Source organism: Lissotriton vulgaris, chromosome 7, assembly GCF_964263255.1.
Source record: "Lissotriton vulgaris chromosome 7, aLisVul1.2, whole genome shotgun sequence".
NCBI lineage: Eukaryota > Metazoa > Chordata > Amphibia > Caudata > Salamandridae > Lissotriton > Lissotriton vulgaris.
Window position 1 is genome coordinate 1,256,954,476 of NC_141695.1, and position 27,299 is coordinate 1,256,981,774.

The 27,299-nt window shown below is 48.7% G+C and overlaps 1 protein-coding gene across 1 annotated transcript in view; it reads left to right on the forward strand.

The window, feature by feature from the left end:
- Positions 1-1,725: 1,725 nt before the first annotated feature.
- The window catches only part of LOC147703347 (PDZ and LIM domain protein 7-like), a 163,605-nt gene continuing 138,031 nt past the window's right edge, over positions 1,726-27,299 (forward strand). The window contains exons 1-2 of the mRNA XM_086931794.1: positions 1,726-1,845; positions 9,789-9,896. Of these exons, the coding sequence (XP_086787920.1) occupies positions 9,795-9,896 (102 nt within the window). The 5' untranslated portion in view covers positions 1,726-1,845; positions 9,789-9,794. The remainder of the gene's footprint in view (positions 1,846-9,788; positions 9,897-27,299) is intronic.

A 27,299-nucleotide genomic window follows, 5' to 3' on the forward strand; every position in this document is an offset into this window, starting at 1 on the left:
TTTACCATCTTAAAATGGCTTAGGAAGATCCTTTGGATGCTACCCAGAAAACTGTGGTCCATGCCCTTATCACCTCACGGCTAGACTATGGGAATGTCCTTTTCTGAGTGCAAATAAGGCTGTGACCCGTAGACTGCAGCTGGTTTAAAACTCTGCAGACAGACTTATTTGCAGAGTCTCTAGTTCCACTCCAATTTCTGGCCATCTCTGTGATCTGCACTGGCTCAGAGTGGAAAACCGCATGAAAATTCAAAGCACTCAGCTCCACAACACTTGCAGTCTCTTGTTCAGCCATACTTACCTACACGCCACCTTCGCTCTGCCACTCTCGAAAAATGTACTGTCCCGAGGTTCAATCTTGCTGGGATGGGTGGCAGGTCCTTTTCTTATCTTGGCCCAGTGCTCTGGAATACCCTCCTGACCACTATCCGCAAAGAAACCATCTATACCAGTTTCCGCAAATCCTTAAAGACCTGGTTGTTTAACCAGTAACGTCTTTCATCATTACTCCTCTGAACCTTGCTTCGTCCAGGCGCCGGGAAACCCTTTTTGGGTAGCTGTTGCGCCCTACAAATTCAATAAATAATAATAATAATAATAATCCCAACCCACCCAAGAGGAGATCCAGTGGAATGAGAGCACCCCAGTCCACCCAAGAAAGAAAAATATCGTGGACTGGGAGGCCAGCAGTATCCCCATGTCGAACTGCAGCCAGGATGATCAGGACCCTTTAACCCCTTGCATGCTTGTGACGGAACCGTTCCATCACAAGCCTCGGGTGAGCTGTGCTTGTGACGGAACGCTTCCGTCACGGCCCGCTCGCCGCGCCTGCGCTGCGCGGATTGCGCGCCTGCGCTGACGATTTAATGGGCGGGCGGGTTCGTGACGGACCCGTTCCGTCACAAGCACAGCTCACCCGCGAGCCGTGACGGAGCGGTTCCGTCACAAGCACGGAACCGCCGCGCGGCCGCCCCACCCCCTTAACGCTGCGGCGGAATAGCCGCCGCAGCGAAGGGGTTAAACCAGGGTCCCCCAAACAAAATGAGTCAAAAAGAAGAAACCATTAATGTCACCAATGTATCATCTCCACGGACGGGTTCTACAGCAGCCCGGGACATGCCTCAGTGAGAGACAAGAGAATATGAAGTGCTTCCTAGGGGTGACCTTGTTATTTCTTCCTTTGAGGGGAGGGAAGGAGTTTTAAAAAGTCTCTCAGGTAGGTTACCGTCCTAGGAAGAGGGGCGGAGTGGCAGGGACTCGGTGAGCGGTCCCCAGACATTGGCTCAGCTCTAGAATTAGTTGAAGGAAAAAGAAGGAAACTGAAGCAATCCAATCAAAAGTAGCTTTGAAATGCAAGGTCGAGTGGACAGGCTAAGTGCTGCTCCCTTTCCTCCACCAGCTTCCTCTTCTCCTATTTCCTCTCCTCTGCCTTTTCTTTCCTCCCCATGTATCTTCTTTCTGGCATTTTCTCCCTTTTCCCCGTCCCCCCCTTTCCCCATCACTCTTTTCCTTAACTTCTCCCATCTCCTTTGTCAGTTTACCTTCCGTCATCCAACGAGTCCCTCGTACCCCCTACCCCACACATCAGCCCGCTCCCCCCGCCTACTTCCCCTCGGTGGTCTCCTGGTTCCTCCCTCTGTCCCAGTCCCCTTCCTCCTCTCTTCCCGGCCCCCTCCCTCTGGTAATGCGGGTGCAGGGAATGTTTACCCTATGCTGACGTGTGCCCCCCGCCTCCCTGGCTGCCGCCGGGCGGCTCTCCTTACACTCCTTATATAGTCTCCTGGTTCTGGCGAGCGGCACCGCTCCCTCCGCCGGCACTTCGTGTGCTCTGCAGCAGAAGACCAGGTACGTTGCCGGGGAGCTCATGCGAGCGCGAGACCCGGGGGATATGGGGATGAGTCGGGGGGCGGGGTGCAAGGACTTGTCGGTAGTAGGGGGCTGCCGGGGGGAAGGAGGCACTGCGTTGAGAGGGAAACCCCAACTTTGGTAGAGTGTGGGTGCTGGGGGCACTATTGGTGCCGCACAGTCGGTGAGCGAGGGAGGCTGCCAGTAAGAGGGACAGCGGTTAGTGTAGGAGGGGTGTCTTAGTGGCGGCGGGGGGTGACCAGGTAGCGAGGATTCCAGGCAAACTTTCAGAAGTTTGTGAAGTTTGTCGCCCAAGCCCCCGCCTTAATTTGTCATAGGGATGGGGTAGGTAGGAAGTTCACTACGTGTGTTAGAGGGGACCCGGGCGCCGAGAGCCCTCTGAAACGGGCAGTGCAAGCCCTGTCCCCGGAGGCGCTGCCTGGTCTTGGGCAGAATTCCTGGAGGGGATTTGGGGCTTGTGGTTGTCATTTCCGGTTTCCTCCGCGCGGGGGGCAGTTTGACTTAAACTTTGGTACAACAGCCACTTCTAGGACACTGTGTTTGTGTGTGAGGGAGGGGGGCAATCCCGATCCTGTGGAGCGCCCAGGTCTGCCTTGGCCCCAGTGTAGAGCTGCTGCTGGTCTGTCGAATCAAGAGTTAACGTCATGTGTACATGCCTTGTCATACAATACACCACAAGAGCGTGCTGCGGGCAAGAATCAACATTTATGTAGTGTGAATCTCTGACCACGCAGGTATGTGCCCGTCTGTATTCGTTAGACATATACACAGAGGAAAGGACCGCACCTAGTTTTAACCTCTCATGCGGGTGCCCATATGTACCCCATAGCCATTATGATGCGGGCAGCTTCAGCATGTATTTCTTTTGAGACTTCGACTGTGGCTTTTTCCACTGTCTCCCAGTTTTTTGCCAGTTGCCCTTTCCCCTGGCCTGCAGGCTTCCAGTAGCTGCCCGGTGCGTGCCCCCTGGGATGTCCTTTATTTGTTGACCTCTCGTATGCCCTCCAGGAAACGCTTGAAGTTGAGGGGTGCAGGCCAGGGTGCCAGCCAGGGTGCCATTATGCCCGTATGCCAGAGCCTCAGCATCTCTTTGGCCACAAGATAAACAAGGAACACGCCACTCCCCGGGTAGGTGGTAAACAACAGCCATTATTAGGGTGCACAGGGCTCCGCACACACTTAAATCCCATTAGGTAGTAAAAGACAGCAAAAATTAGAGTCGGGCAGTCCCCCAGTGACCCGGTGCCACTGTACCTGCTGCGTCCATGATAGTTGCACTGGGACTGTCACTCCTACCTTATAGCGCCCTGGCTGTTGTAGTTTAACGTGTGTGTGTTGGGCGCCACTGGCATTGTGTTGTGCCAGCCTAGCCCTCTCCTGCTGGGAAGGGGCGGGTTTTTGTCTTGTACCGTCTATCGCCCATGTCTCCTGTGTGTCTTGGAGTTCACCAGTGGTGGGCGTGTCCACTTTCTGTCACTTGGGTGATATCTATGCAGCTTGTGGCCTAACTCAACCTCTAACCTCTAAACTTATATAGCTTTTACTATCGACGACGAGGCGCTGAAGCGCTGTATGGCAGGTAGCACCCTGCTCTACGACCCAAAGCTAGTGTTTAATAAGAGTAGCTATTCATTATTGCTGTATGTTGTTGGTGTTTGGGTTAGTTTTGTGTTCTGATGAAACTGTCAATCATTTCTTCCAGCTTTTAGTGGTGGATTAAGTTAATAGGACTTTAGTGTGACTATTCGGATGAGTTCTTGAAAGTTGTGTGTTTGAGTGGGTGATGTTCCTCTTTCCTCTTACCTTCTGAATGTTTGAAGGTCCGTGGTACAGTAATGTTATGTTATGTTATGTTAAAATGCGTTTGTATAGCACTCGGCTACTCTAAAAGAGTGTCCCGGCGCTTTCCACGGGCTGAGGTGTAGAACAACATAACAAGAAAAATAGATTCCAGAGAGGAGGAAACCCACCTAAACAGAAAGATTAAAAAGCCAGGTCTTCAAATTTTTTCTAAATTTAAGCAGATTGGAGATACTGCAAAGTGCCAGTGGGAGCGAATTCCACAACTGGGGGGCCATGAGGCTAAAAGAGCGCCCCCCAATGCGGGCCTTCCTCACACGCGGGACGACATCAGTAACTGATGGGATCTGGGATTGTGGAGTTCTCTGCCATGTCTGAACTGGGGTGGCTTGATGAGCAAAATAACAATGGATTAAACCCATATCTGTGACTGGGGGTGAATGTTTTGCCAGTGTGCAACATTCCGTGCATCATCTTGTGTGTTTTGCTGTTCACCCTATGTGGGAAGGGTATGCCCAGACGTGGTTCCCATGCTGACTACTCCATTGGACAACCAACAATTGATGGACAGAATGCAGAACAATGTCGTACATTCACCCCAGTACAGAGATCTGGGCCTAAATCCATCGCTTTTTTTTTGCACTCCACACCATCCCAGTTCAGACATGGCCATATGCAAATCAGCCTTGACCCTGTGCCTCATGGGATCAGTCCAGCCCGAACTGCCAAGCCATGTCTTCCCTGGACCGGAATCAAGGATCTTAGGACCGGTTTCTGGCTATCAGCCGTCTTAAGCCAGGATAGCTTGACTCCAGTGGTGTGGAGAGCGCGGGACTCACGTCTGAGCATACCCTTCCCACTCGGGGTGACAAATGCAAAACCAGCAGTTGATGGACAGAATGCAGAACAATGTCATACATTCGCCCCAGTACAGAGATCTGGGCCTAAATCCATCGTTTTTTTGCACTCCACACCACCCCAGTTCAGACATGGCCATATGCAAATCAGCCTTTACCCTGTGCTTCATGGGGACAGTCCAGCCTGAACTGCCAAGCCATGTCTTCCCTGGACCGGAATCAAGCATCCTAGGACCGGTTTCTGGCTATCAGCAGTCTTCAGCCAGGATAGCTTGACTCCAGTGGTGTGGAGAGCACGAGCTATCCTGGCTGATGACGGCTGATAGCCAGAAACCGGTCCTAGGATGCTTTATTCCGGTCCAGGGAAGACATGGTTTGGCAGTTCGGTCTGGCCTGTTCCCATGAGGCACAGGGTCAAGACAGATTTGCATACGGCAATGTCTGAACTGGGGTGGTGTGTAGTGCAAAAAAAACGATGGATTTAGGCCCAGATCTCTGTAATGGTGTAAACGTATGACATTGTTCTGCATTCTGTCCATCAACTGTTGTTTTTGCGACTACTCCACTGGAGTCAAGCTATCCTGGCTGATGAAGGCTGATAGCCAGAAACCGGTCCTAGGATGCTTGATTCCGGTCCAGGGAAGACATGGCTTGGCAGTTCAGTCTGGACTGTTCCCATGAGGCACAGGGTCAAGACAGATTTGCATACAGCCATGTCTGAACTGGGGATGGCTTGGTGAGCAAAATAACAATGGATTAAACCCAGATCTGTGACTGGGGGTGAATGTTTTGCCATTGTGCAACATTCCGTCCATCATCTTGTGTGTTTTGCAGTTCTCTCCAGTATTTTCTGTGGGTTGGTGGTCTTTGGTATTTTACCCCAAAGACAGTGCAAGGGTCGAGAAAAGGGATGCAGGTTGATGGGGGCGTGTAATTCGCTCCTGTGTTTTACTATGATATGGGATTATTCCAACGGTGTGCATCGCAATCCAGATTGATGACTTTCTATAAGTCAAACTACAAAATCATTCAAACCTCTTAGTTTGCATAACATATCCATAATCTTTATTTAGCTCAAATATATACAGACCTACTGCAGTAATCTCCATCAGCCCCACAAAGAAATCAAAGAATGCTTATCAAATGCTACAAGTGATTCACCTTGCTTCTTCAAATTCACTTGATAAGATGACGAAAGGCTCCTTCCCCATACTCCTTTTCCAAGAGGCTAGCACAGTGGTTAGTCACTTGCTCTATTTAGTCATGTGTTTTTTTTCAGAGTACATCACTCCCGACAACGAGCGGGAGTGGATACACTACTTTAGGTTGGCTCACTAGATAGTGTAGTGATACCACTTCATAGTGGAGTGGTCAGTGGGATGGAACCAGCTGATCCCCTAGATCGGTGCTTCCCAAATCTTTTAGAATCACAACCCACTTTTTAGTACGACAAACTTTAGCGACTTATCTAGCTTTAATGGAAATGAGGTGGGCACATCTTTAATGTAATCATGCACGGTGTGGTAGCGCATTGTTGTTTGCAGACAGCACATTTTCCATTGAAATGATCACTAAATTTGCATTGACATACAGTTTTATAGTTAAAGTATATTGCACACAAATGCTAATGGATGAAAATTGGGTGTCACTGTATATTTTTGAATTGTGCATCACAAGGTAAAGTGTGTTGGTTTCATCTGATCCTATTACAATCTTCGTTTCCATCACACTTCACAATTACAATGATATGTGCTTCATTTTGCTTTTCTAATTGCTGAATGTGTACAGTTAATTTACAGGTATTTACATTTTGTTGTGTGCTCAGAATTGCATCCTCCAGCTTTCCTATTGCAATTCCTGTACTCCAGATGGATCGTCACATAATTCACTTTATTTTTCTTTCTCTGGCTGCAAAGTGAGGAGATCATAAACATCAGTCTTGTGTTAAAAAATAAGCAGCAAAAGACAAAGCTTGACATTTGACCTGTCTCTGAAGCGCAGCAAATGTGACATTATAAATACAGAATTTAAAAGCATCTTAATGTATTGCTTGGACTTTGGTGACCCACCCAAAATCGGGTGGGTTGCGACCCACAGTTTGTGAAACACTGCCCTAGATCTCAAATCAGAGTTGGTGGAAGGCCTGCCGTGATAGTAGGCCTTGCCATGGTAGTAAGCCCTGCTGTGGTGCAAGCCCTGGAGCCATAGTGTGCCTCTTCCCACTCCATATTGGGAGGCATTATCCTGCTGAACACGATTGTGATTCAAAAGCTTGTCAGAACAGTGCATCACTCAGGCCTGTCTTGAAGGCAATGTACCTTGTTTGAGACTTTATGGAAGGGTCTGCTGGATTCCATAGAACTTTGATGGTCTTGACTCCATGTTTGACCTGTTTTGGTCGGCTCTTTGTGTGGGACCAGAAGGTGCTGGAACATGGATTTCTCGAAGGGTGGTTGTGGGGTTCTAGGATCTGGAGCCAGGTTGATCCTTTTCTCCATCAAGCTTTGTGCCTGGTTCACACCAACTTGAAATCTATCCTGTGATAAGGAACATTAGTCAACCTGTGAAATGGTCTAATCTCTTTTGCATCTCTGGGCAAACTCTGCTGCATAGATTCTGAATTCTCTGCTATTTTTGCACCCAGTACTTAGGTGGGCCCTTATGAGCAATATTGCAGTAATCTAATGCGACTGACCTGGTGATTTCTTCCGGGTGATTCTCATGCAGCAGCACCCTTTTGAGCTTGTTGAGTTAGAAGACAGCCTTCTCCACAATTAATTTAGGCTCAGGTGTGATAGAGAGATCCCACCCTACTAAGACACTAGTTTCTCACCTTTTACTGCTGTCACTGTACCAGTCAATCAGAAGGAAGCTTCTGTTTGCCCATTCTTGAACCAGAATGGCAATTTTTGATCTTTTCTGTCATTCAGTTGCAGCCACCTGTGATGTGTCCATGGGTACTTTTGGACGTAGATCTGGACGTTACCATGTATGTTTTCTGCTACAGGTTGGAGCTGGTCTTTAACTTTGACTAGAGGGCCTGGATACGTTTTGAAAACGGACAGTGCTGCACCTCGGGGAGGCCACACATTACGCTCTTGCAAAATGAGAAGATAGTGCCAATCAGTATTTTTGTGTGTGTTTGGTAGGGAATTATTGTAACCACACAAATACCCTATCCCTCTATACAAGTAGTTTGGTAGGGTGAGTTGGCTACAGTATCACACGCTGTGCAGGAAGATCCTTGCTCCAGTGACATTTGTCTTGCCAAGCCATTGCTCCCTTGCTGTTGGGCATCAGGGTGAGACATACACACATAATGTTCATCCTTTTCTCTCAGTCCCCTGGGGTCTGACAAAATGTGACCCGGTTTACCCTGTATCACCCAAGGATCCTTCTTTTGAGCATGTGCTTTAAGGTGGCCACTCAACCTCTGCTACTTAACTCTCCTTTTCTTTATGGGAAAGCATTAAAACACGTCCAGAGGGATGAAATCCATTTGGGGTGCCATCATGGCTGACTGGCTGAGCAATATGTGGATCATTGCTGCACCAGAGCCCTGTCTAGACACAACTAGCGCATGCCTTGCATGCTGGTCTGGTGACCGGTGTACAGCTAGGTGCTTGTATATGCGCATTATATGACAAAGAAGAAAACTAATACAACTAACAAAGAAATGTGCAAATACCATTGTTATTTTCTGAATTAATATAAAAAAATACAATTAAGATTACAAACCCTACATGGTTAGTCGTTCTCAATTTAAACTTTTAATTTTTCTGGAAATAATGTAAAACATTTACAAACACTTCATGTGAAAAAAAAGTATAATTAGCCAAAGTTTAATTTTTTTTCTTTACATTTTTAAAGTTTACTCACAAATAATGTCGAATCCTATTCATGCACTTTATCATTTCATGTGTTAAAAGATTGAACAACTATTAAACTGCTCGCTTTTAAAAATTATTAAGGATTACTTTAAATTGCAGATAGTCTGAACAATATTTAACATGATTAATGATATTTTAATTTTAAAAAAGTTACAATTAAAACATCATCTTATGTTAAGAAAACCATGTATAACTCTGTTTCCATTCCCATGCAAGAACTCAAATGCTCTGCTTGTAAAGATAAAATTGTCTTTTTTTTGTGAATGTAAGACTGTCTTTTTTCGATTTTTAAAAAAATGCATTAATGAACCCTCACGTTTTCTTCTTTCTGGAATTTGCCATAATGGGTTCCCCACAAGTGCCTAGGCAATGCAACACATATGTTTCGTGATTGTGTGCTCTTCCCAATCACTTCCTCATTGTCAGATGAATCCAGTGATGCCTCTCTATCTAAACCCAGAGGAGAGCTGGAGACTTATGAAGGGTAATTTCTGGGGCACAGGACACGTATGTGACAGTCTGTTTCTCTTTGTCCCATTCATAAGATGCTAGCAAATATTCGTGTGCGATATCCTCAATGTCACCTGGGAGGTACCTAGAACACCAATTCCTACTCACACTCGCCCATGCTCCTCAACACGTAACTCTTTCTTGGAATTTACCAAACCATGTCCTACACCCTTCAATTATGATATCAGCAGAGAAACACGGGAGAGTATCAAAGACATCTCAGGGCGGATTGGGACAGCCCATTATTCGTCAGCATGCAAAGGCACTGACATTTCTCCAGAGAGGTGTGTAACCCTTGAGGCTGTCTTTGTTCACCTGCCTGTGTGCCCGCGAGACCTGCTGTTTCTTAAAGATGTGTAGAAAATGTTGAACTGACTCATTTGTGTCTGAGGTACCAGGCATTTTCCCCCAGGTGCGTGTGTGACTTTCAAGCTTCCTGAATTTTGCCCTGACGTGTCAGTCTTGGGCCCTGATAGTTGCTCCACTATGTGTCACAGTTTCTTCTGTGGGGCTTTTTTGTTTGTCCCAGCGTGTGCAACTCACTCCTCTTTGTATATGGGGTCCAGTGTTTACCCCCGACAGTGTATAAGGCCCAGACATTTTGTCTTGGGTGTGTCTTAGGTGGACGGGCCAAACATTTGGTCCAGGAAGCGGTCAATTTCCTCTCCTTTCATTTCTGAGGGTCTTGGCATTTGTACAAATGTGCATGTTTCTGAGTTTTTGTATATGTCTAACTTACTCCATGTGTGTCTATGTGGGCTTGTAATTGCCCTAGCTGTTTGTGACTCATTGTTCCTTGCACCAGAGGGGACAAGCGTTTGCCTCCTGCATTTGATCCCATGTAACGGTTTTCTTTGTCTTCCAGGCACAGATGGACATGGAGTCATACAAGGTGACCCTGGATGGCCCGGCTCCCTGGGGCTTCAGGCTGCAGGGCGGGAAAGACTTCAGCATGCCGCTGTCCATCTCTAGAGTAAGTGCCCTACTCTCTTATTATCCAATAGCAAGATGGGGCGGAGAGGGCCTCTGTTGATAATAGGTACCTGGATTCCAGGCATCAGGTCTCTCTGATGTTGGTCATTTACACATGCCAGCAGGGTCCTCCTTTATTGGAGAAGTGTGGCTCAATGGTTAGAGCTGCAGACCCTGATGCAGAGGTCTGGCCCGGGACCAGGGTTCAATTCCCGCCTCGGCGGGTCTTGGGCTCAATTTTCTTGGACCTGATAATTCTTGCCTCAGTGCCTATTCTAATCATAGGTCCCACTCTGCAACTCTGGGCAATAGCTTGCTTAATCTCCACAACGGCCCCAACAGCACTGGGATGCCTGGCTTCACCTTGGGGGTGCCCAGGAGTGGGCATTTCACAGGGAAAAGCCAAGAAGGGTTCCAAAGCGGTATGCGTACAGCGTCAAGACGCCTCAGGGTATAAGTGCGCTATACAAGTACAAATTCATTTCATTTCAAGGATATACCTTTAAAGTAAATTCTTGAGTATCTTCTGTGTAAGTTCCAGTCCGGTTTTAGACTTTGGCGAGAACACGTAGCCTGATACTTTTAATATCCCTAGTGATCAGCTGAAAGCATTCAATGGTAATAATACATGTTGGTGTTTCCTTACTGAACGCTCTGCAGCATTCCACATGGTCAGTCATGATACCCTAAGCAGCACCTTCCAAAAATGCATTTGCTCTTCTGGGGTGGGACTTACATGGTTTCCATTGCTTCTTACAATCCGTGTTAGTTTTTGCAACAATCCTATTCTACTGTCGTGTATAGCTGGTATGGCAGGGTCCTGCCCCATCTTTTATGGTCTTTGAATTGTAAATAGACAGTCATTCCATTCTTGTAAATCAGTGCACCAACACAGGTATATCTTAAGGTGACATGTCTCATGGAAGAAATAACAAAACTGGATAAAAGATTTCCCAAAACCAGATACAGAAAGTTACAAAGATAGATACTGAAACTACTAAAACCTTTCAAATATAATACCTGAAAATTTGCTCTCCCTTTACTGTTCCACCTTATAAAGCAAACTAATTTCTATTTATGAATTATATTTATGTATACAGAGCTGGCTTGTCACCTTATTCCATTTTGCAATATTTGAAAAGATTTTTGGATTAAAAAAAGGTTAAGGATGGGAATCTCTAAATGAGGGTCGTCTGTATTATAGGCGGGGCAGAAAAGGTGTACATTTCTTGGCATCTTGGATATTGTAGCCTTGGTTATGAGGCTCTGGATCCCTTCCAACAAAGGGAAGGGTCTCAGAACTGACCTGATAGATAAAGAAAGCCACTTTGGAAAAGCACTTATTCAGAGCCTTATTGAATACAGTGTCAGACTGGGTTGAAATCTCAGGCGAGAGTCAGAGTTTCATGATTTGAGGTCATTGAACTCTGTTAACTCTACCTCTAGGCTTCTTTGTGTTAAATGTGGCATGCGAGATCGATTTTACATTTCCAGAGGAAAGGACTTGGCTGTGTAGTAGTTTGAGTTCAGTCTTTTGCTCCACTGAGAGTCAAGAGAGGTCTTTCATTGATAGGTTAATGAGTACAGAGTTCCTTGGGTTCAAGGCTTGACCTTTTTTTTAATTCCAAACACATTCTTGCTTCCTGACTTTATCATCTTTGGAGCTCCTTTACTTCTTTTGCTGTCGCAACAAAGACTAGACGCCGAGATCTAGCCGAAGAACAAACTCTACGATTGTTAGAAGCAGCATCAAGTTTATAATTTATTTTCCTCGAGCCAATTGTGATTTGATGACTGAAAGGTAGATCTTCGTCAACCCAGAATACCAGTTTTTTAAAAGCAACTTTTCGCTGGTCATCGGAAAGGGAGAGTATTATGGGTTGGACCCAGTGTTCTGGTGGAGGACTTCTGGACGTTGTTACAGTTATGCCCCAATAGCTCAACTGAAATGTATTTTTTTGAGATGGTCTTAAGTATCTTGTTTACCTTTTCATCGTATTCAAAACACAGTGGCAGACGGGGAAAAGGTCTACCTAAGCTTTCCAGTATCTGACCTGTTGTCAGGTTTTGGTCTGAGGCTGAACCATTTAATATGCCAGTTTAAAGGTTTCTGCGTTTTTTATACTTTTCAACAGTTTATCTACTAATAAAACACAATTTTGTCTTACCATCTTCTGGGATTACGAGGTGGAGAGTTGTTCCCCTTTCTTTGTCGGCAATGTTGTACTGGGCCTTCATCAGCTGGTCTTTTCTGGCTATGTCCTCGGTGGCACAGTTGGTGTAGGCTTTCAGAAAAGTACTGATAACATACCTGTTATAGTGTGTATCACTGCCTGATACCTATAAGAATTACTATGTTCATGATTGTGGCTGCACTCCCAGACATCAATATCAAATATGGCTAGAAAGGGCTAGCCCCTGCTTGTCCCAACACGCCCTCAAGTGCTGCCTCAACATGCCCTCAAGGAGCGACCCTTGACCCTATTTTAGGCAGGTTGCTCCCCACGCCGCACAGCGCCACCTGTGTGTCTGTGTCCCTGAGCCCGCTGCTGCAGCCTGAAGTTCGAGGCCCTCCTCTACCTGCAGGCTACCACCTGCGCCTCATCCCTGGTGTCCAGTGGTAGGCCAAGACCTGGAACACCCTCCCCATCCTCCCACGGCAGACCCAGTACCTACCAACCTTCAGGAGGCAACTCAAGACCTAGCTTTTCGAGCAGTAGCAGCATCCCTCGCCCACACCCAGCGCCTTGAGACCCTCACGGGTAAGTAGTGTGCTTTGCACATTTCTTGATTGATTGATTCGCTGCCCTCGCTATTTCTGGCCTCAGTAGGTAAGAAAAAAACTGCATTCAAAGAAACTAACGGGGCTCCATAACCTTATTTAATTTCTGCATTGTCCAAGGTTTTTTTTTTGTTGTAAGAAAATAGTCAATACGGGATAGGCTATTATGGGTTGCGGAATAGTAGGTGTACTATTGGCCTTCAGGGTTAAGATGTCGCCAGATGTCTATCAGTCCCTGTGCCTCCATGAATTCACCGAAGCGGGATGGGCCAGGAGTCTGTGTCCGGACCGGGAATCTATCCTGTATGTTATGAGCCACTGCATTAAAGTCTCCCCCCACCACAAGGTCGCCTTCCGGTAGTTCTAACAGGAATTTCCCCAGGTCAGGAAGGGCGGTCGCATGTAGCGCTGGTGGAATATATCCAGACACTATGTTAAGTGGTTTCCCTTCCCATTGTCCACAAGCTGCTGCAAAGCGGCCGTGATCATCAGTTTTAGTGGTCTGTAGTATGAATCAGGATGCCCTCCTCATCAATATGCCCGTCCCACGGGACCCTGAAGTAAAGTCTGAATGTACTATCATGCGGTAGCCCCGCCTGTCTAGTGCCTCGCTGGCCGTGCCCACTAGGTGCGTTTCCTGAAGAAGGATCAGATCATGACTTATTCTTCTGATACCCTGCAGAACCAACCCCCTCTTTATCTTGTCTCCCAGCCCCGCACATTCCAGGACATCAACTGTAGTGGAGTCACCAGCCCGAGTGAGGACTCCCATCTAGGGTATCTGTATGTCTTGTGTCATTTCTTGCCTGTAATGACGGACATGTTTGCAGTATGAATTGGTGCTGTTGCGCCCGGCTTATGCCCATCTGCGTGTTTGTATCTTCTTGACATATACTATCCTTAAGAGTCAACCAAATCAAACAGTTAGAAACACCCTTACCCTGAACCCCCCCTCCCTGCCCCCCTGCTATACAGAGATAAAACCGCCCGCACCCTCAACTTAGCAGAGTGCTTAACCCATTCCCCATACCAAATACTTGCTCGTGGGGGTGAGGACTCTCCGGAGCCGGCGGCCCCTCTTACTCTCCTCGGATGCCCTCAGCCCAGTGTCCTGCAGCAGACCGTCAGGCAGTTCACAATGTTATGATTAAGTCTCTTGTAGTCACCAGGCGGCAAATGTTCCTTGTTGGCATCGTCGACCATAGTGTCTCTGTCCGGCGAGAGGTCTTCTTCCGTTCTCCGAGATGTCTGCGAGTCCGAAGGAGCTCCTGCGTCTTGGTTCTTATGCGTCCTGTTCGAGCGACGGGGCTGATTGGCCGGTCTCCAGCCCTCTAGCCAGTCCCGGGCTATTTCGGGAGTGTCGAGAACCAAGTCTTGCTTTCTGCTACCACCCTTAGTCTAGCTGGAAATATCATTGGATAAGGAATCTCTCGCGTTCTCAGTTCTCTCTTTACATCCAAGAACGTCTGCCGGCGGCGAGCGACCTCCGCTGTGTAGTCCGGAAAGAAGGCCAGCGTGGAGTTGTGGATCTTGACGGGAGGGGACACCCTTGCCGCTTGTAGAATAGCATCTCTGTCCCGAAAATTAAACAGACGGGCAAGGATAGGTCGCGGTGCTGCACCTGGTTTGGGCCGGTCCCCCGGAACTCGGTGCGCTCTCTCCACCGAAAAGAAGGTGGACAATCCTTTAGGCTGGAGCTCTTGTTTGATCAGTTCCTCCACATATAAGTCTGTTGCCGTGGTGCCTTCACATTCTGGTACGCCATGGATTCTTATGTTGTTTCTCCTCGAGCGCCCTTCCTGATCATCCAGTTTTTCACGTAACGTCTTGTTCTCTACCGACATTCGTTCCATCGCCGTTTGGAGCTCCGACACGTCTTCCACTATCGATTTTGTAACCACCTCCATTGAGTTGACCTTCTCAGACATTTTGTGAAAGTCTGCCCTAATCAGAGTGATTTCCATGGAGATTGAGCCCACTGTGGCCTGCACTTGTGTCAGGGCCCGCATGATGTCTTCCAGTGTCGTCTTCTGCGTGCTCGCTCCGTCCGCAGTTTTACCGGCTGGGGTTTTGCCGTCCGCTGGGGAGGAGGAACCCCCTCCACTGGCATATCTATCGATACGGGTTTGTGTAGTACCTCCTTTCGAGCTTTTGCCAGCCATTCCTGCTGTTTTCGCACCTCGGGCTTCTTGTCAAATTTCCCTTTTCTCTCGTGCGGTCACTTGAATGAGGATACGTTAAGGGTCACTGCCTGCTCCTCGTATCTCATGGGAAGCCTCTTACTTCCCATTTCACTTTCGGGTATTGTGCACCCACTGGTTTTTGCCGCCTCTGTAGTGCTTCACTTAGGCCTTGTGTTAGTGGTATGCTCGAACTCTTGCCCGTTGGGGGCCTTCGCCGTCGCAGTCCTCGATCTTGTGGACTGTGCAGTCTCAGTATTATATCCCCTTTGTCAATTGGCCAGTGTTCTCGGACACGTATTCCTTTCTTGTGCCACTGTTGACAGGACCTCGATCCTTTCTCGTTGTCCCAGAAGATACGGGGCTCAATTTTCAACAGCAGTAGCGGCTGAAGCTGTGGGGCCCCCTCTTCAATCGGACGCTGACTATTTGCAACCTCGCATGCCGAGACCTTTGATTTAATGGCAGGTCTTTTCCACGGTCAAGGCGTAAGGTAGCACCCACCCGATCTCTTAGTCTCTTCCAAACTCAGGAGTCTTGTCTCGGGCTGTTTTGCTTACTTCATAGCCCGTAAGTTCTCACCCGAAACCGGTCCCTGCCGCTACTTACTTCCGATCAGGTCTGAGTGCTAGGCCAACGCTTCCCGTCTTCCGCGGGTCCTGGCAGGCTTCCAATCTACGCAGCTCCCGGATCTGATCCCGTGGTAGCTGGTGGCGGTTGTTTCTTGGCCGTAGCTTCAAACTCCTGATGTCGGCTCACTACCCTCCGTGATCGCTACTCGGCGCTGCTTACTTCTTGAGTCGGCCGCGACGTGTTAAAATGGCGGCCCGAGTCTTTGTTCAGCCGCGCTTTCGATTTCTTATGCCCGCAGTCCGGCTGTCTTTCGCTGCGGCGGTGCTTGCGCTCTTTCCCCACAGTCGTCGATGCCCCTCCAGGCCACTCCGGCCAGTTGTTCCAGGTGCCGGTCGGGTGTCCGCCGGCTTGAACTGTAGTGGTCGATCGTTTCCGGTGGTTTTCTCCCGGGTCGCCTCTACTTCCGTTCGGATTGTCGGATGGGATAGATCCCGGCTCTTCGCTGCGGTGTAGGACTCAGAACCGCCTCGGTATAAGTCTTGCCTCCGGTGTCTGATAATGTTCAAAATTGCTGCCCTGGGTTCCGCTCGGTCCTAGGCTTCGGGTCCCTCCGCTAGAGCATCTTTTCTGTACGGATGGATACACGGATATTAGGAGAGGCCGCCCGATCTACGGAGCTCTTCCTTTAGGCTGCCGCCATGCTCGGCTGCTAGCCACGCCCCTCCTTTTTTTTTTTTACTTTATTTTTGATTTTACAACATAGAAAAACAATCCCCCCCCCTCCCCGAAATTGGCATCAATCATCAGGAATGTGTATACAGTACGATAACCTCATTATGGCACACTGTGGTACAGTGAGTACAGTTAAGGCTGTGTTCATGAGCGACGTAATGATCACATCAATAACGTGAAATACTGTTGAGGAACAGGCAGTGCACCTATATTAGAGCGGTTCCAACCTCCCCACCCGCCTCACCCACCCTCTCAGACCCCGATTCCCCCAAAGAGAAAAGTTCAGCACTCGTGCCATCTGAATCGCTGTGAGACAACTCCGTGGCACACATGACTCGCCATGCAAGGAGATCATCCTGCAATCTCTCATCCCTGCGGGTACTCTGCATATGCGTCTCCTCAGCCAGTGACCACTCCCTTATATCTTTACGCCAAGCTGACAACTCAGGAGTCCTCCGCCCCATCCAGGTGATCACCACCCTACGCCTCGCCAGCACCAACATTAATTGCAAAAGTTTGTAGGAAAGGTTTCTCTTCCTAGGCTTAGGGACCAGGGCTAATAGGCAGTGAAGCGGGGTCAGATCAATCCGGAGGCCAGTTACGGCATGTATACGATCGGCCACCCCCTCCAGAAGCTACTGACCAAGGGCGAGTCCCAGGCCAGGTGTAGGAACCCCGCCCTCTCCATCCCACATCTGGGGCAGTTGTCCTCCCCGTCTCCCGAAATACGCTTCAAGGAAAGCGGGGTTAAGTAGGTACGATGCATAAAGTTGAAATGTGTCAATTTGAATCTCGCATTGCAGGACACTCTATGGGAAAGGCTCTCTATGCGCTTACGCTGTCCTGGGTTCAGAGTGAGCCCCAGGTCTGTCTCCCAGGCCCCCCAGGAAGGTGAAATTGGCGGGGTCGAGTCCTGTCTCATGGCCGAATACAGCAGAGATATCAGTTTACGACCTCTGCCACAAGAGAGGAGGATGTTCAGGGTGTGGGACAACGGGGGCGCCTCAGGGAACTGGGGCCATGTCGCCCGTGCCTCCTCCTGAAGGTCCCGATAGTGCAAATATTGCCCCTCCCCCAGGCCAAAGGCTTCCATGGCTTGCTCAAAGGACACGAATGACTCATTGGGATAAAGGTCCGCCAAAGTCTCACAGCCTCCCATTTTCCAATCCCTAAAGGACATGTGTTCCGCCACGTCAACTACAGGGGCCAGGATCCACACCGGCAACTCCCTATCAAAGGGGGCTCGCCGCAGTATTTTCTCCACAAACCGCTGCCAGACTGCAGCAGTGTGGCGCACCACATAGGGCAGGGCCTCATCTGCTCCCCGTCCTCGCATCAATGCCACCTGCAATACTCGCTCGTCAGCCCTGCCGGCCAGTAGGCTCATCTCCCAGCTGTCTCCATCCACGAACCACCATGCAGCCGGTAACAGTTGTGCCGCATAGTAGTACAAGTCAAATCTAGGCGCCTCTAACCCCCCCTCCTCCTATGTTCGGATATCGGTATGGAGGGCAACTCGGCTATGCCAGCCCGCCCAGAGTAACGACGTAAGCAACGTGTTAAGTGTGTGAAAAACGCGCAAGGGGATTGGGCACAGGGAATTCTGAAGGACATAGAGCGTCCTAGGGAGCATCATCATCTTTGCGACGGCCAGTCGCCCCATAAGGGATAGTGGCAAGGAGTTCCAGAAAGTGACTGATTGTTGTAAGGACTTGAGGACCCGGTCAATATTACGGGCCAACCCCTGAGCATCCGTGGGTGTTACCTGGATCCCGAGATACCGGAACGCCTCCTGCTCCGTATTGTCCAAGCTTTGCCCTTGCCTACCCCTCTCTGCAACAGCAAAGAGGATGCAGTTGAAGGGCTAAGGCTGGGTCTATCAGGCTGTAATATCATTGTGTGTCAAAGGGTGATTGTCGTGCCTTCCTGATCTTCTGGCATCAGTGAATTTCAGAACTAAAAGTGTGCAGTTCAGGCCACAACAAAAAGTACACAAATGAAGAAATGGGGGTGACCACCTCATTCCATGTCATTACCAACACTGCCTCCAGTCCTGAACTTTTCACCTCCAAATCATTGATTTCTGGTGTGTTAGTCTAATCTGTTCAATAAGAGCAAAAAATAAAAACAAAACACCCAGAAAACATTAGGCTATCACGCTAAAGGGCACGGCTGGAAACGATGTGCCCAACACCCTCGAGGGAGGTGGTCGTCCTAGCATAAATATAGGTCTTGCTTGCATACTGCAGGCCAGAGAATGGGATCAATATTTGCACGATTATCGCGTTCACATAATGAATGCCTTCTTTTCAAAATTCAAAGAAGCATATCTTCTGCAAGATTTGCTTTGTGGCAGTGCAAATTACAGAGATGCAGTGAGGATGCTTATACTTTAAGCAGAATTCGGAGGAGAGTATACAAGTGCTTCAATCTTGTCTCCTGCCTCTAGCTCCACCCAGTCAGTCAGTCAAAAAATACTTTTATTTGATCTCGTTAAAAATCATAAAAGAATGGAGAAAGTTCAATGATACAAACATGTAAAAAAAAAAGAAACAAGGTTACTTAATTGGATAAAATGTTGAGGGTTAAAAAGGAGCTAACAAAAAAGAAATGAAAACACAATGCTGTCACGACCTGAATAATCGTCCATAGAAAATACATTAAGTAAAACTTTCATGTTAAAAGAAGTTTTGAACAGAGAGAGGCGATGCTGTACACCGGGGGCCCAGAATTTGTGTTAATGCAGGGGATGAACAAGGGTCCAAGTGGTCTAAACTGAACCACTCCAGTTCATTCTTGTTTGTTGTCTAATTCTTTGGCTGCCATTTTCCAAAGCATGATGGCTTTGCAAGAAAGTTCAATGGAGTGGCCTCCAAGACAATATATAACTGCCGCTCTGCATGTCCGTAGCTGATTTTTTATCAGCAACTTGCGGAGGACCCTTTTCCGAATTTCTAGTAGTGTAGGGCAGATGCATAGTAGATGTAAGAGGCTCTCTTCTCCTTGTCCGCACAGCCGGCATTCTTTTGTTGACCATACTTGTTTCCATTTTGGGGTTAGGTCCTTCGTAGGGAATGACCCCAGTCGTAGCATGGTCAGATAGTGTTTTTTATGTTGTGAAAAATGGTCTAACAAGTATGGTTGTGGTTTGAGCGACTGGTAAGAACTAATCACTGCCCAAGCGTGTTTTTAGGTCTCGCCTGTCGATGCGCATGCGCATCGAGCAAGCGAGACTATGGGGGCTCATCGACTCTTTATCTAACTTGCAAGGAATCGTGGCGATTCCTTGCAGTGCCCGTGACTTTTAAGGTCAATGCGCATGCGCATTAAGCTTATGCGCATGCGCATTGACCTTAAAAGTCACGGGCGCGTGCATGTCAACGATCGAATATAGCTGCTTTCTATAACAAACTGTATGATATTAGTTTGCTCTATGTTATGAACTGCAGAACACTGTACGTTTTATTAATGCGACTATGCATATGTAACTGCTTACCGTTCACCCAGCATGTTTACCCAGTTTAGTCCTGATAGACACGTTGTATAAGATGCGTACGCCACGATTTTTTATTTAATGCATCATTCCATTCACTCACTAAACTGCAAACACCTTTTTCACTACGCTTCTTATCCTTCCTCAGTTTTTTCGTACTTTATTTTTCAACCCATTCCGCGTAATACGCTGACATCTTCAACATTCTTAACCACTACAAAATGGCCGTCGCATAAAACATCCTTTATTCCTTTGTTCGACACTGCCCCAAGATGGCCGCCACCGCTGTTAGTCCCTTTTCGGGTCTAGTCACTTCGTAAGCGCATATGGTGCAGTCACTAGATCTTCACGATCAAACGCGCATGCCGACACCAAGACCAAACGCCGAAGTCATTATCGCTACACCGACCGATACGCGGTAAGATCACGATTATTGCACAACAACTCGCGTTTATTTATATGGGGAGTACGAACCAATATGACTCAAGCAATGAGGCATAGCACTAACAACATTTATCACTACACTGACCGGTACGCGGTAAGATCATGATTATTGCATAACAACTCGCGTTTATTTATATGGGGAGCACGTACCAGCATGACTCAAGCAATGATGTATAGGACTAACAATCTTTGAGCACGTGGGCCACACCCACACGTATTACCAATAGATAAGCCAACTGTTTCACGTCGAGTCTTTCACTACACTTTTCCGAGATTTTTTTTAACCTGGATTGCGCAACAGTTCACTGAGCACCTATTCCGATTTTTTAGCGACTAGTATGGACTTCATGTCTGTTCCACACGCGCTCTATATTATGAGTTCAACTATATAACAGAGACCTTCGTTGAGGCTACTCTCTTCATTCTGTTCTTCCCGCTTACTGCACAGCCACCGTGAGCTTCTTCGCCACTCTGTGTTTCACCCCTTCCCCCCACCTGGCCGCCCTTGCTCCCCTACCAATTGCCTACTCACCCAGATGCCCCAGAATTGACACACAACCTTATGTCCAGGCTCTTACTTCACCACCCTGGTAGTGTTCATGCCCCCTGCTCTCCCTCAACCCCTCACCCTCAACCCCTCACCCTCAATCCCTCACCCTCACTCACCCTCACTCACCCTCACTCACCCTCACTCACCCTCACCCTCAACCCCTCACTCACCCTCACCCACCCTCAACCCCTCACCCTCACCCACCCTCAACCCCTCACCCACCCTCAACCCCTCACCCTCACTCACCCTCAACCCCTCACTCACCCTCAACCCCTCACTCACCCTCACTCTCACTCATCCTCACTCACCCTCAACACCTCACCCTCACTCACCCTCACCCTCAATCACCCTCAACGCCTCACCCTCAACGCCTCACCCTCAACCCCTCACTCACTCTCACTCATCCTCACTCACCCTCAACACCTCACACTCACTCACCCTCACTCACCCTCAACACATCACCCTCACTCACTCACCCTCAACACCTCACCCTCAACACCTCACTCACCCTCACTCTCACTCATCCTCACTCAACCACCCTCAACCTCACTCACCCTCAACACCTCATCCTCAACACCTCATCCTCAACACCTCATCCTCAACACCTCACCCTCAACACCTCACCCTCAACACCTCACCCTCAACACCTCACCCTCAACCTCACTCACTCACCCTCAACCCCTCACCCTCAACCCCTCACTCACCCTCACTCTCACTCACCCTCACTCACCCTCACTCACTCTCACTCACCCTCACTCACCCTCACTCACCCTCACTCACCCTCACTCACCCTCACTCACCCTCAACCCCTCACTCACCCTCACTCTCACTCACCCTCACTCACCCTCACCCTCACTCACCCTCACCCTCAATCACCCTCAACGCCTCACCCTCAACGCCTCACCCTCAACACTTCACTCACCCTCACTCTCACTCATCCTCACTCACCCTCAACACGTCACACTCACTCACCCTCACTCAACCTCAACACCTCACCCTCACTCACTCACCCTCAACACCTCACCCTCAACACCTCACTCACCCTCACTCTCACTCATCCTCACTCAACCACCCTCAACCTCACTCACCCTCAACACCTCATCCTCAACCCCTCACCCTCAACACCTCACCCTCAACCCCTCACCCGCAATCCGTCACCCTCAACCCCTCACCCTCACTCACTCACCCTCAACCCCTCACCCTCAACCCCTCACTCACCGTCACTCTTACTCACCCTCACTCACCCTCACTCACCCTCACTCACCCTCACTCACCCTCACTCACCCTCAACACCTCACTCACCCTCACTCATCCTCACTCACCCTCACTCACCCTCACTCACCCTCACTCACCCTCACTCACCCTCAACACCTCACTCACCCTCACTCATCCTCACTCACCCTCAAAGCCTCACCCTCACCCACCCGCAAACCCTCACCCTAACTCACACTCAGCCTCACTCACCTTCACCCTCACTCACACTCACTCACCCTCACTCTCACTCAGCCTCAACCCCTCACTCACCCTCAACCCCTCACTCACCCTCATTCACCCTCACACACCCTCACCCTCACTCACCCTCAACTCCTCACCCTCACACAGTGCAATAGGTCTCGGAGCATTTGAGTTAGAGCTTTTAGAATTGTTTATGGCTTTTTTCTTTAGCATTGGCTACAGGGAACAAAAATGCTAAAGATTTACAAAAAAAAACCATCAACAATTCTAAATGCACTAACTCTAATGCTGCGAGACCTATTGCATTTCTAATGCTTGTTTCTTTGAGAATGCCGTTTTATCCATTAGCTGTGAAATTTGTTTGGTTGCGCTGTTTACTGCCTTTTTGAAGCCAGAAAAAGGGGTGTTTGTGTGCCATACCCCTTCGAGGTGTAAGTCCTTGAGTGAAGCTTTTAGGACTGTGACGATGGAATTATTTAACATCGCTTGCTTTTCGATTTCTTCCCAGCAGTAGTGGGCTAATGTGTTATCTTCTGCTTGCCTCATCCGCCAGTAGTATTTGATGACCGCCCCTTGTCTGGCTGGTTTCTGATTTTTTAGCCCGTATTCCAGTCGAATCTGAGCTTGAGAAATGTGCTGGGGGATTAAGAACAACCTCTTGAAGAAGCTTGGTTGGGCTTGATTAAGGGCGGCTGCGTCTATTGTATGCATTATTTCTGACCCATATGATATGGTTGGTATAAATTTGGCTGCGATTACCTTCAACACATGGCCTGTTGAGCTGCCTTTTAATTTCCTTTGTAAAGTTTTAAAGGCGTAGAGAAGTTGTTTTGCTTTCGTTCTCACTTGATTCAGCTGGTGTTTGAAGTTAAGGTTTTGGTCAAGTTGAAACCCTAGATATTTGTAAGATTCCACCTGGGTTATTGGTTTGTCACCCAGGTTCCAGATGAATTTGCCTTTTGACCCTTTTTTATGATGTTTTGAGAAGCACAGCACCTTAGTTTTCTTGCGGTTGATTGTTAATTGGGATGCAATGGTGTATGCTCCTAGTTGGGTCATTGATCGTTGAAGGCCTATCGGTGTTTGTGATAGAAGGACGATATCATCTGCGTATTGAAGGCTGGTGATTGGTATTTTGCCCAGTTTTGGGGGGTCGGTTTGGACTTGTTGAAGGTATTTCTCAAGGTCGGCGGTATAGATGTTAAAGAGGCAGGGGGCCAGCACGCACCCCTGTTTCAGCCCGTTTTTAGTTTGGAGCCTCTAGCTCCACCCATCTTTGTTTCCTTGTGTCAAAGATTGCATGCAGTCTGCCTAAAAGATGGGGAAAGAAGGAACAAAGACAGAGTGACGTAAAAATGTGAAGAAAGAGAGACATCCAAAAAAAGGAGGGTGGGCAGATTGGAAGAGGCAGGGAGCGGACATGGAGGGAATGATATTGGGGCAAAGAAAGGATGCGATAGGGAGTTCATTTAGAGGGGGACTATGAAGCGGGGGCAACAAGGACATAGACAAAAGATAGATCTAGAGAGAAGGGACATGAGGGTGCAGCCAAACTGCCCGGTAGTCAGTCCGGCCCTGCTTGTACAGTCATTCGTTTAACCTGGTGGTCTGGTTTGAGAGTTTAAGATCTAAATGAGGTACTTTAATTCATTTGACCTGTGTTTGTGCTTCAATTCCTGGCTTGCGGTGGTCTGAATGAGTTTATTGTACCTGAATTCATGGTCCTGGCTTGCTTGGATGGAGTTTAAGGTGCTCTGGATACTAGTTGTTGTTTTGTGTTTGTTCTGAAGGGGTCTGAGCTCTGTTTTTGTTCATTATATACTCGGATGTTTTGAAGACGTTGAGCTCTATTCCTTGGTTTACGGTTTTAGGTTTATTTTGGAGGGAATTCAGGTTTATTTTTATTCGGTGGTTACTGGTTTAGGGATGCTTTAGGTGCAGTTATTTTCATGCTGCACACTTTGTTTATTGAATATGCTTTTCACAACCAAGGAGAGGGTTATGCATTTTTCATTTCTGGCTTTAGCCAAGATGTTTTAATGTTCCTGGTATTTTATGTACAAGCACATACTTGTAGGGGCTTTCAGCGAGCCCTCTGCATCCAATGGACTGTTATTGGGTCATTCGCCATTTTCTTCTGTTCACTGTGGCATACAGCACGAGGCAGTGAATCGGCCCACTTTAGCCATTCGCTAACTACACAGTGAGTTATGGCATTGGGCCCTTTCACAAGGAGTACCTCTACACACAAAGTAGTTCCTTTCCATGACAAGGACTATTTTTTCTTTTAGCCATAGTTTTTTTTTAGATTGACAAGGGCCTGCCAGCTCCCTCAGCAATAAAGTTTGGTGGAATCCATGACAAAAAAACAAGCACTGACAATGCTAAAAAACAGACAGCCAAAGCTGGGACATTTGGCTTTGACAATGCTTGTTTTCTGCGGTGTGTGGGTACCACGTGTTGACATTGTGGGATGTGCTCTTTTGTGGTTTGTGCTGTGCAGAAATCTAACAAGGGGAACCGGCATAGGAAAGCAAATACATCTGCAGACAGTAGAGGGTGGACCTAGCAAATTCAAGGTCAGCCAGTTCCACTGAAGATTTTAAGGTGAATTGTTGGTTCAGAGCCGTTCCACTGCGTGGTATATTATTCCTTTTTATTAGCGTAGCCAGGGACTATTATTTCTCCAAAGCTGCTGTGTGCTGCACACATGTTGTGCCTTCTGGTCTCCTATTTACAGAAATGCTGCCTCTGACCGGCACTTGTACGCAGCTCGTGCTCACGGTGCGCGTGACTACACAAAGTAGTCGCGCCCGCTCCAGGGAGCGCACCAATCAGAGTCCACCTTGAAGGAGACCTACTCCCAGAAGTAGCCTATTTGAGAGACGTGAGGAGTTCCCAAGTACCCCTAACGGATTTCTAAGCCCAAACCACGTTATTATAAGAGACTCTAAGAGGAGCCCCTCTCTGCTCAAGGAGCGGTCTCCCCTCTAGGACACCCGTGGATCAGCCCAACGCGGAAGAGGCGGTTGCTCTGGGCAAGGCCAGCGGTGGCTGTTCCTGGCCCAAGTGAGGAGTGCACGCAGTGCAGATGCTTCAGTGCTCAAAATAAACCCACCGTTTGAGAAGGAGCCTGCTTGTGTGTTATATACTCTGTTACCGCGCGATCTTTCAAACGGCGGTGCAGTGTAAAAATTGCACCAGTATTTTAAGGGGCTACGTAGGCTATTGCGTATTGTTCAGTGTAAATTACCCCGATACCATCTCGGAATACTGCGTACCAGGGGGCAGATTTACAAGCCCCTTGCGCCGCTTTTGCGTCACTTTTCCCATGTTAAAAATGACGCAAAAGTGGCGCTAGGGGCTTGTAAATCTGCCCCCAAATCTCTACACCATGGGTGTGCTATAGGATTACCCACAATTTACACTGCTGCAGTTGACCAGTGACAAAGCTAAACTTGTGTCACGTGACCCTGGGTGGGGTAAAGCAGTGACCTCCCTCTGTCCCGCGGCTATAGGGACGCTTCTAAACTTGAATACCTATTGAATTGCTGTACTATGCGGAATGCATACAGTCTCGCACTACTTCTCGGGCGCAGCATAGCAACGCAATCGGATACTACAGCCAGGGCAACTGGAACTATGCGGGAGGGAAGGACCAAATTATGCAGCAGGTTTGGCTCAATCATGTGGGAATAAAGGCCAAATTATGCGGCGTAACGCAGCACATTTTGGGATAGTATTACTTCATTAGTGCACATGGTAACACCGTTTGGGCAAATATTTAACCTCATCAGTACCAGTTTAACAACCATGTACAGCGATAAGCAACTAAAAGAGGACCAATCAACCTTTGTGAGGGACCTTCCACTGCACGGTAACATGTGCCACCGAGTTTTTAGTAATTGTTTTTGATACTTTTGAGCTGGAAATGCTTTGGGCTTAAAATGTGCAGATTAGGCAGCAGATAGTGGTTATGTGGCAAATCCACAATAATGTGGAAAACACCATGACGGTAGAATCGCAAAATTCCAGTTGCTCCTACTCCAGCCCAGTACTCCCTCTGTACCATGTAACCCTGTATGAGGCAAAACCCCCGTAGGCCCACTCTGGCCCAGTACACTTTGCCAAAGCTCTGTACCATGTCATACAACCTCACTCTCCTTCTGTGATGCAAGGGCACTGCTACATCTCTGCACCGCACAGCCCTGTGTCAGACGGAGCTCACAAGGCCTTGCTGTGTTCCAGTGCACTACGGGGTACTGCCCTCTCTCTTTACCATGTCCTACAAGCTCACATTGCTCCAGTGCCCCATTGGAACGTAACCCTGTAAGAGACAAGCCTCATGTAACCTCACACTATTCCATTGCACGAGGGTACACTGCCAAAGATCTGTATCTTGCCCTGCAGCCCCACTCTACTCCATTGAACAGGGGACTGCTAATGCTATGGAGGGCCTCACAAGAGGAGCCAGCTTGCCTCCAAGGGTTATGAAGCCAGTATGCCTCCCCTGGGGTACAGAGCGAGCATGCCTCCCGGGGGTACATAGCCAGCATGCCTCCCCTGGGGTACAGAGCAAGCATACCCCCCCGGGGGTACAGAGCCAGCATGCCGCCCCTGGGGTACAGAGCAAGCATACCTCCCCGGGGGTACAGAGCCATTATGCCTCCGTGGGGGTACAGAGCCAGCATGCGTCCCTGGGGGTACAGAGCCATTATGCCTCCCTGGTGGTACAGAGCTAGCATGCCTTCCTAGGGGTACAGAGCCATTATGCCTCCCGGGGGTACAGGGCCAGCATGCCTCCCGGAGGTACAGGGCCAGCATGCCTCCCTGGGGGTACAGAGACAGCATGCCTCCCGGTGGTACAGAGACAGCATGCCTCCCCGGGATGCAGAGCCAACATGCCTCCCGGTGGTACAGAGCCAGCATGCCGCCCCTGGGGTACAGAGCAAGCATACCTCCCCGGGGGTACAGAGCCATTATGCCTCCGTGGGGGTACAGAGCCAGCATGCCTCCCTGGGGGTACAGAGCCATTATGCCTCCCTGGTGGTACAGAGCTAGCATGCCTCCCTAGGGGTACAGAGCCATTATGCCTCCCAGGGGTACAGGGCCAGCATGCCTCCCGGAGGTACAGGGCCAGCATGCCTCCCTGGGGGTACAGGGCCAGCATGCCTCCCCGGGATGCAGAGCCAACA